This window comes from Maylandia zebra, linkage group LG17 (assembly GCF_041146795.1).
Source record: "Maylandia zebra isolate NMK-2024a linkage group LG17, Mzebra_GT3a, whole genome shotgun sequence".
Classification (NCBI taxonomy): domain Eukaryota; kingdom Metazoa; phylum Chordata; class Actinopteri; order Cichliformes; family Cichlidae; genus Maylandia; species Maylandia zebra.
In genome coordinates, this window is record NC_135183.1 from 12,812,868 (window position 1) to 12,821,661 (window position 8,794).

Genomic DNA, 8,794 nt, shown 5'->3' on the forward strand with positions numbered 1-8,794 from the left:
CAGTGTATTGCTAACAAAAGGCCCAGCTGCTGTATTTCACAGGGAGAGAAGTGAAAGAGAGCTAACTTCACTCAGAGATGGAGAAAGATAAGAAAGAAAGACAGGAAGAAGAGAGGTGATATTTAAATGTTCAGTTGTATTTGATACACTGGGTCTGCACATGTGACATGTGATATGTTTTTTTTTTATATTGTGAAACCTGCTGCAAAAGAAACTGAGGCAGACTAACGGTGTTATTTAAAGGTTGCATGAAAATACTGCAGGATAAACAAACAAAAAAAAAACCAGTGTGTGACTGGTACACAGTGGCTGTGGTGCTCATGGTTTGGTTCAGAGTTGGGTTACATCAAGTTGTCAAAGGAGCTTGCAAAGAAAAGCGTCTGGACTTCTTTAAGTTGCTTGAAGACGTTTCACCTCTCATCCGAGAAGCTTCTTCAGTTCTAAGGTCAAATGGTGGAGAGTCCCAGATATAAACCTAGTGGGAGTTTCCCCCCACAGAGGGACAAAGGACCCCCTGATGATCCTCTAATCGCCTGAGCCAAGGTGTGAAACTGGGTGTGGGTCCCAATCAGCCAGAGTTTCGGGTGTGTTCATTGTGAAACCTGGCCCCACCTTATCATGTGAATTCCTGAGGTCAGATGGCCCAGGATGTGAGTGGGCGTTAAGGCGTCTGGGGAGGGATCTCAAAACTGGATTATAGATGGCAGAGAGTTGGTGTCGTAAACCCCCGCCTCTGTTCAAAGATGGTCGCTCACAGTGGACATAGATGGCTTCTTTCACTCCTCTTTCAAACCATCTGTCCTCTCTGTCCAAAATGTGAACATTGGCATCCTCGAAGGAGTGTCCTTTATCCTTAAGATGCAGATGGACTGCTGAGTCTTGTCCTGTGGAGGTGGCTCTTCTGTGTTGTCCCATGCGCTTGTGAAGTGGCTGTTTGGTCTCTCCAATGTAGAGGTCTGAGCATTCCTCGCTGCACTGTACAGCATACACCACATTGTTAAGTCTGTGTTTTGGCGTTTTGTCTTTCGGGTGAACCAGTTTTTGTCTGAGCGTGTTGCTGGGTCTGAAATGCACCGGGATGTCGTGCTTGGAGAAAACTCTCCTGAGTTTTTCTGATACACCGGCTACACAGGGGATGACAATGTTGTTGCGTCTGTCCTTCTTATCCTCCCTCGCTGGTGGCTGATCTTCTTTTCTGTGCCTCTTTGCTGACTTTAAGAACGCCCATTTAGGATAGCCGCACGTTTTGAGTGCTTCCTTTACATGTGTGTGTTCCTTCTTTTTTCCTTCAGGCTTAGAGGGAACATGTTCTGCCCGGTGGTGTAGGGTCCTAATTACTCCAAGTTTGTGTTCCAGAGGGTGATGGGAGTCAAAGAGGAGGTACTGGTCCGTGTGTGTGGGCTTCCGGTAAACTTCGATGTTGAGTTTGCCATTCTCTTCAATGTGCACAGCGCAGTCCAGGAAAGGCAAACAGTTGTCCTTTGTGTCTTCCCTGGTGAACCTGATGTTTTTATCCACAGCGTTAATGTGCGCAGTGAAGGATTCCACTTCTTGTGTCTTGATTTTGACCCAGGGTTTGAGATCCCTTCCCAGACGCCTTAACGCCCACTCACATCCTGGGCCATCTGATCTCAGGAATTCGCATGATAAGGTGGGGCCAGGTTTCACAATGAGCTCACCCGAAACTCTGGCTGATTGGGACCCACACCCAGTTTCACACCTTGGCTCAGGCGATTAGAGGATCATCAGGGGGTCCTTTTGTCCCTCTGTGGGGGGTCACTCCCACTAGGTTTATATCTGGGACTCTCCACCATTTGACCTTAGAACTGAAGAAGCTTCTCGGATGAGAGGTGAAACGTCTTCAAGTAACTTAAAGAAGTCCAGACGCTTTTCTTTGCAAGCTCCTTTGACTACGATGACCTGGATGACTGAGAACCTTCACAGACACGTTACATCAAGTTACATTCACTGAATTCCACCTTCTTACCAGCTGTATACTGTCTAGTATGAAGACACCATAAACAGTGTACTGCCAATGTAAAGGATGGAAATCAGCCAGGAAAACTCATGAAACATCTGCTGACATCTGGTTGAATTCAGTTGTGTACATCCACAGAGAGCAGCAGGTCAGCTGATCACACCATGTGTGAAAATCTACTGAGCTCTCAATAGAAAATATTCCCACACTGAACCATTACATGTGATTTAAGTGTCCCCCACCTGCTGAATCCGACTTTAACCTCTTCCCTACTCATTTTCCTGTTTAGAGGCAATGTCACCCTCTACAATGTAGGCAACAGAAAATAGAGCTATCTATATGTAGCCAAGTGAACTAATACTACGCATGGAAAGGGTTTAAAAAGAGGGAATTGTGTTTTTGACTGGTTGCCTGTCTACCGGAGGTCTGTTGTAGGGTTGTCATGGTGATGACTAGACCTCGCGTTTTGGGGGTATACTGTCCCTTTAAGAGCCGCCGTAAGCCAGAGCACGCATGCACTCAAGTTTGTGTCACACTGAGCGCTGTGAGCGGGAGCACTGGAGAGTTAGAGACTGCAAAAGATTCTGTGGCTAGCTACACACGAGGTAAATGTGCTAAAAAGTGTAGCATACTGCAAAATATTGTCACCAGTGTTGTAGTAGACTGTAATTAGCTAAGTTTCTTTAGCAATGACTCCATGTTTGTGACCATTTCTGTACAGTTCTTAACGCGCGACGGGTGCATGTTTAATGGTCACGTGCTGTGAAAGGGACTGAAGAGCGGGTTGGCGTGAGTAGTTACAGTGTCCTAACAGATTTCAAAGTTGTTAAGTTTATACTTTTACTCACTTTGCATAACTCTGTATGTTTCTGTTTGATTCAGAGGGGAGATCACTTGCTGTGTGATTCCTGCGTGTGTACTTGTCCTAGCACAGTAGCTGTGTGGAGAAACCGAAGTGAGTTCATGATGTTCTCCCATAGAAATGTATGTTTAAAAGAGAGTTTACAGTGCACTTTATTGCCAGTTGACCTGCGAAGTTGTGGGATGTAAACAATGTGTTTATTTGTTTTGTTTTCTCTTTTTTTATTGTATTTGTTTCTTGACAGGTCACTACTGTTGTCTATACTGTTTGGATTTAACATGTACATATGATAGTTACTGTTGTCTCAGACCCTGAAAGGCAGTTTAGGCTGAGCCAGTGGAATAGTTAAATTTTGCCGTTTCACTCAAAACTACAGAATTAAAACTGTGCTCCTCCGAGTACAGTCGGAGAATAAAAAAGCCCACAAAAGAGTATTTCCTGTGTCCTGTCTCATTCCCCATGACCGGGCCACATAGTTTGGTGTCAGAAGTGGGATTCTCAGGTTAGTTTTGAGTTTCAGTATAGAGAGACACAGTGAGTGGGGCTTTATAGACAACAGTAGTGGCTTAGAAGATCCCAGTCCTTCCCAGAGGGCGGCAATCGCAGTGTGGACGTCCTGAGGTGGTTCGGTGCAGTGGCAGTTGGTACAACAGGAGCCTGCTTCAGCCATTGGACGAGGAGGGCGCCTGACACAGATTTTGGACTGTTGAATCTCATCTACAAGTGACTGTGGGAATCTGCTGCAGTAAAGACTCAGAGACATTGCAGTATGTCGCAAGAGGACGAAGGGGAAGGTCCTTCAGGGGCCGGAGCTATCCCCACTGAAGACAGTCAAGCTGCCTCGTTGTTTGACAGTGCAGGTAACCCGTTGGTGGAGCTACAAACAAAGATTAACGAACTGAGTAGGAAACATGATGCTGTTATGTCTAGTATTGCTAACATGGGTAATGTTCCAACCAGATCTGTCGTGTACATTCCAAGAGAAAAGGTGATTGTACCTTTTAGTGGGGAACCAGCTAAAGATGCTTACACTGTTGATGAATTCATAGAAGAGGTGGAAAGAGCAATAAGAACTAGGGGTCTGCGTGGAGAGGATCAAACCGACTTTATCCTCTCACAGCTGAAAGGGTCTGCCCTAGAGGAAGTTAAGTTACGTATGGCAGGCCAGGTGAAGCAACCGAGTGATCTCTTTTCATATTTGAGGGAGGCATTTAGAGAGAAGCGCACCACACCACAGCTCTTGCATGCTTTCTATGCACGCCGCCAACTAGATGGGGAAGACCTGCGAGATTATTCACATGCACTCTCTCAGTTGCTCAATGCTGCAATACAGCAGTCCCCTAATGTAGTACCCAACACACAGCTGGCACTTCGGGATCAATTCATTGAAGGTGTGCATGCCCCAAATCTTCGGCGTGAACTACGTAGGCTCACTAGGGACAAGCCTGAGTGTAGTCTCTTTGATGTTAGAGAGGAGGCAATCATGTGGACTATGGAAGATCGTCCACGCAGCACTAATGTGGCCAGACATAGAAATATAGTGAGTGACAGGCCAGATGAAAGCTGTGAAAAGACAACCTCCACCAGTGATGTACAGACAGACTTTACCATGGCTCTGCAAGAGATGGTTAAAATAATCACACAACAGGGTAAAGCCATAGGGGAGTTAACTAATGCAGTGAGGGAGCTCACAACACAGACTGCCAGTTCTGAAGACAGTAGAGGTGTTAAAGCTAAGCCCAAGCCTAAGTACACTAGAGAGGGCCAGCCTATTTGTCTCCGATGTGAAGGGGTGGGACATATGGCCAGACACTGTAATGCACCCCAACAACCTACGAGCCAGTCTGCAACCATGTCCAGTTCCTCGCTAACGGGAAACGGGAACCCTCCATTGCTATGAGCCGGGCAATGCGAGGCAAGTCAGAAGGCTCAAAGGAAGCTCTAACCAAGGAACATTTTCTAGAACATGCTGTTGGTCAGTGCCCTGAAGTAGATATCCAGATAGGTGGTGTATCCCTTAGATGTCTGCTTGACACAGGAAGTAATGTAAGCACTTTGACAGAAAGCTTTTTCAGAAATCATCTCCAGGGAGAGGATGAAGATATGCACTGTACTGCCAAGTGGCTTAAAATCACAGCAGCCAACCAGTTGCCGCTGCCCTATTTAGGCTATGTAGAGTTAGATGTACAGGTCATGGGGCTCACTATACCTGAATGTGGTTTTCTTATAATCAAAGATGATAAAACAGAAAGAGACAATCCCAAATGGTTGGATTTGTCACCCCATGGCATTATAGGGATGAACATTGCAAAACGATGTAGACAGTTAGTACTCTCAGAGTTTGACACCACTCTAGGGGGAGAGCTGGAGTCCAGCTGGAGGAAGGCCTGCCACTGCGTACAAGCTGCTGAGCTTGTGGAAAAGGTGTCTACTGCCCGTGTTGCAAGCAAACACAAAGTGCGGGTGCCTGCCTCATCCCTGACCACTGTCTATGCAAGGGGCCATGGCAAGCAGTTTGGTAGCGCATTGGTTGAACCAGGGAATGTTCAGCTCCCAGGTGGCTTATTGGTGATCCCAACTCTAGTGTCAACTAACAGCCTGGTATTCCCAGTACAGGTGATGAACATCTCACAAGAGGATGTCTGGCTTCCACCTAAGGCTAGACTAGGCATTATTAGTCCTGGCCGCTGCATTGAGGGTGACCCATGCGAGGTGAAATTTGAGCGCATATCTGCCAACCACGAGGAGGTGACTCTTAACCAAAAGGACTGTCAGGGGGCCAACAGCTGCGTACAGGACTTATTGGGAAGATTACACATAGGTGGCACACCAGGACAACAGGCCGAGGTCAGAACTCTTTTGAAAAGGTATGCGGATGTTTTTGCACTTCATGATGAGGATTTGGGGTACACTGATCGTGTGAAGCATGAAATTCCTGTTGTAGATGAAGCCCCTGTTTCTCAGCCATACAGGCGCATTCCACCAAATCAGTACAAAGAGGTCAGGGAGCACATTTCTGAACTGTTGAGAAAGGGGGTGATTCAGGAGAGTTCGAGTTCCTATGCTTCACCAGTTGTTCTGGTACGCAAGTCAGATGAGAGTCTTAGACTGTGTGTAGACTACCGCAGACTAAACGCGAAGACCAGGCGTGATGCGTTTCCACTCCCTCGCATTGAGGAGAGCCTGGATGCCTTGAGTGGTGCAGAGTTCTTCTCAACCATAGATCTTGCCAGTGGCTACCATCAGGTAGCGGTACATGAGAAAGACAGAGACAAAACAGCCTTTACCACACCATTTGGCCTGTATGAATACTTAAGGATGCCTTTTGGGTTATGTAATGCCCCCGCGACGTTTCAACGTCTTATGCAGGCCACAATGAGTGATTTGGTCTTTCAGATTGTATTGATCTACTTGGATGATCTGCTTGTGTTTTCATCAACATTCCAGGATCACATTGTGAGACTGGAGACTGTTTTGAAAAGGCTGAGGGATACGGGGCTGAAGGTTAAGGTTGAGAAGTGCCATTTCCTCCAGCCCAAGGTCAAGTTTCTCGGTCATGAAGTGTCGGCTCAGGGAATAAGCACAGATCCTGACAAGATAAGCGCTGTGGCAAAATGGCCCATCCCTAGTACTGTGAAAGAGCTAAGGTCCTTTTTAGGATTTTGCAGCTACTATAGGAGATTCATTGAGGGCTTTTCCCAAACTGCGGGGCCACTCCATGATGTGGTGAATGTCTGTGTTAAGGAGATAAGTCCTGTCAGGGCTAAACAGCTTTTTGCTTCAGCCTGGACACCGCAATGCTTACAAGCTTTTGAGTTGCTTAAGGGAAAGTTGACTAGTGCCCCTGTTCTAGGCTATGCTGACTTCAGTCTCCCTTTCACGCTGGAAACGGATGCTAGCAGTCTTGGATTAGGCGCTGTCCTGTCTCAGAAGCAGGGGGGAAGGAATAAAGTCATAGCTTATGCTAGTAGGAGGCTCAGAGGGGCTGAGAAGAATGATCAAAACTTTAGCAGCATGAAGCTCGAACTCCTAGCGTTAAAGTGGGCAGTCACCGAAAAATTTAGGAGTTATCTGCTGGGGTCCAAGTTCACAATCATAACGGATAACAATCCCTTGTGCCACCTGCCCACTGCTAATTTAGGAGCCATTCAACAGAGGTGGGTAGCTCAGCTGTCTGTGTTTGACTTCGATGTTAAGTATCGCCCTGGCCGCTGCAACACTGCCGCTGATGCCCTCTCTCGGCAACCAACAGTTGACACGGCAGAACCTGACAGTGAGGATGCAGAATATGATGGCTCTATAGCCATATGTAATGTGCTAAGGGCAGGTACAAGTCTAGGCTCAGATCTTGTCATGGCTGGAGTTGAGGCTTGTAGGATCAGACTGCTGCAGGCCTCCGAACCAGATGGGGAAGCAGTCAGTGAGGCTGTGCTGGGCAACACCCCAACGATGCCTGGTTATTCCAATGCAGAACTCTATCGCTTCCAAGTGTCAGACCCAACAATTGGTGTCTTGAGAGAGTTTTGGAGCAGACAGAAGAGACCCACCTACAGAGAGAGAGGGGGTCTGTCTAAACCGGTACGTTCTCTACTGAAGCAGTGGCCTCGGATCAGAGAAAAGGATGGACTGCTATACCGTGTAATTGAAGATGCTCACCTTGGACAGTGCCATCAGCTGCTACTACCTGCCTGTCTTAAAGAAAAAGTGCTCAGGAGTGTGCATGATCACATGGGACACCAGGGAATCGAACACACACTGGGATTGTTGAAACAAAGATGTTTCTGGGGAGGCATGTTTGAAGATGTTGAGCACTGGGTGAAGAAATGTCAGAGGTGTGTGTTAACAAAGATGCCTCAACCCAAAGTTCAGGCACCCCATGCTCCATTTTTGGCTACCCGCCCACTTGAAGTTGTTGCTGTTGATTATACCACCCTTGAGCGGGCTACAGATGGTCGTGAAAACGTTCTTGTAATGACTGACGTGTTCACCAAGTTCAGTCAGGCATTTGCCACACGAGATCAAAAAGCAGATACCACAGCTAAGGTTATCCTGAAAGAGTGGTTCCTGAAGTATGGGGTACCAGAGCGCCTGCACTCAGACCAGGGCAGGAATTTTGAAAGCGCAGTGATTGCTGAGCTATGCAAACTGTATGGAGTGAAGAAAACGCGTACAACACCCCACCACCCTCAGGGTAACCCACATTATGAGAGGTTCAACAGGACTTTACACAACCTCTTGCGTACGCTTCCCCCTGAGAAGAAGCAGCGCTGGCCCGAGCATCTGTCAGAGCTGGTGTATGCTTACAATGTCACGCCGCACTCAACGACAGGGTATTCTCCCCATTACCTGCTGTTTGGGGTCCACCCACATCTACCCGTTGATGCATTGTTGGGCCGGGAGGAAGTGAAGGATGACAAACTGGACTGGTTAGCAGTGCACCAGGAGCGTCTCCAGGATGCACATGCCAGAGCCAGAGAATTTGCCGAACGGAAGGCTGCAGAGAGAGTGGTTCAGCAGCAAGGAAAGGTGTTCTGTCCACCTGTTGACATCGGACAGTTTGTGTATCTCCGTTACCGACCACCAGGAAGGAATAAAATTCAAGATGCCTGGGCAGCCCCTGTGTACAAAGTGGTTGATATCCAAGGGACAACATACACAGTAGTGCCACTGGAAGGAGGGCCGGTGAAAAGAGTCCACAGATCTAACTTGAGGCCATGCGTGGGGTCTATACCTGCACCCAACCCAAGGCTACGTGACCAGGAAGTCAGTTCTGCAGATGAGCACCAAGTGTCTGATACGGAGCTTGAGCATCCAGAGTTTGCCTTGATGAAGGAGGTCCAGTACCCAATGGAGCTGCCAGTGGCTCAGGGACCTGGGAACTTGGTTCCGACGGTCAACGAGCCTGGAAACCAATTGGAGAATGGAACTGAAAATATGGGTGAGGATCTGCTAGG

The 8,794-nt window shown here is 47.6% G+C and overlaps 1 protein-coding gene across 2 annotated transcripts; it reads left to right on the forward strand.

Moving 5' to 3' along the window:
- The first annotated feature begins 2,323 nt into the window (after nt 1-2,323).
- LOC143413213 (uncharacterized) lies at nt 2,324-5,927 on the forward strand. 2 transcript variants are annotated; one of them, XR_013093837.1, is made up of 2 exons: nt 2,324-2,933; nt 3,085-5,927. XR_013093837.1 is itself a non-coding variant. In XM_076875946.1 (2 exons), the coding sequence occupies exon 2, from the start codon at nt 3,610-3,612 to the stop codon at nt 4,738-4,740; it is 1,131 nt and encodes a 376-aa protein (XP_076732061.1). In that variant the 5' UTR covers nt 2,324-2,962; nt 3,085-3,609; the 3' UTR covers nt 4,741-5,927. The 2 variants fall into 2 exon arrangements, 1 of the variants encoding a protein (XP_076732061.1); XM_076875946.1 differs by having other exon boundaries at nt 2,324-2,962.
- Nucleotides 5,928-8,794: the final 2,867 nt, after the last annotated feature.

Coding starts and splice junctions, on each gene's coding strand:
- LOC143413213 (XM_076875946.1), top strand. CDS start 3,610: ATGTCGCAAGAGGACGAAGGGGAAGGTCCTTCAGGGGCCGGAGCTATC.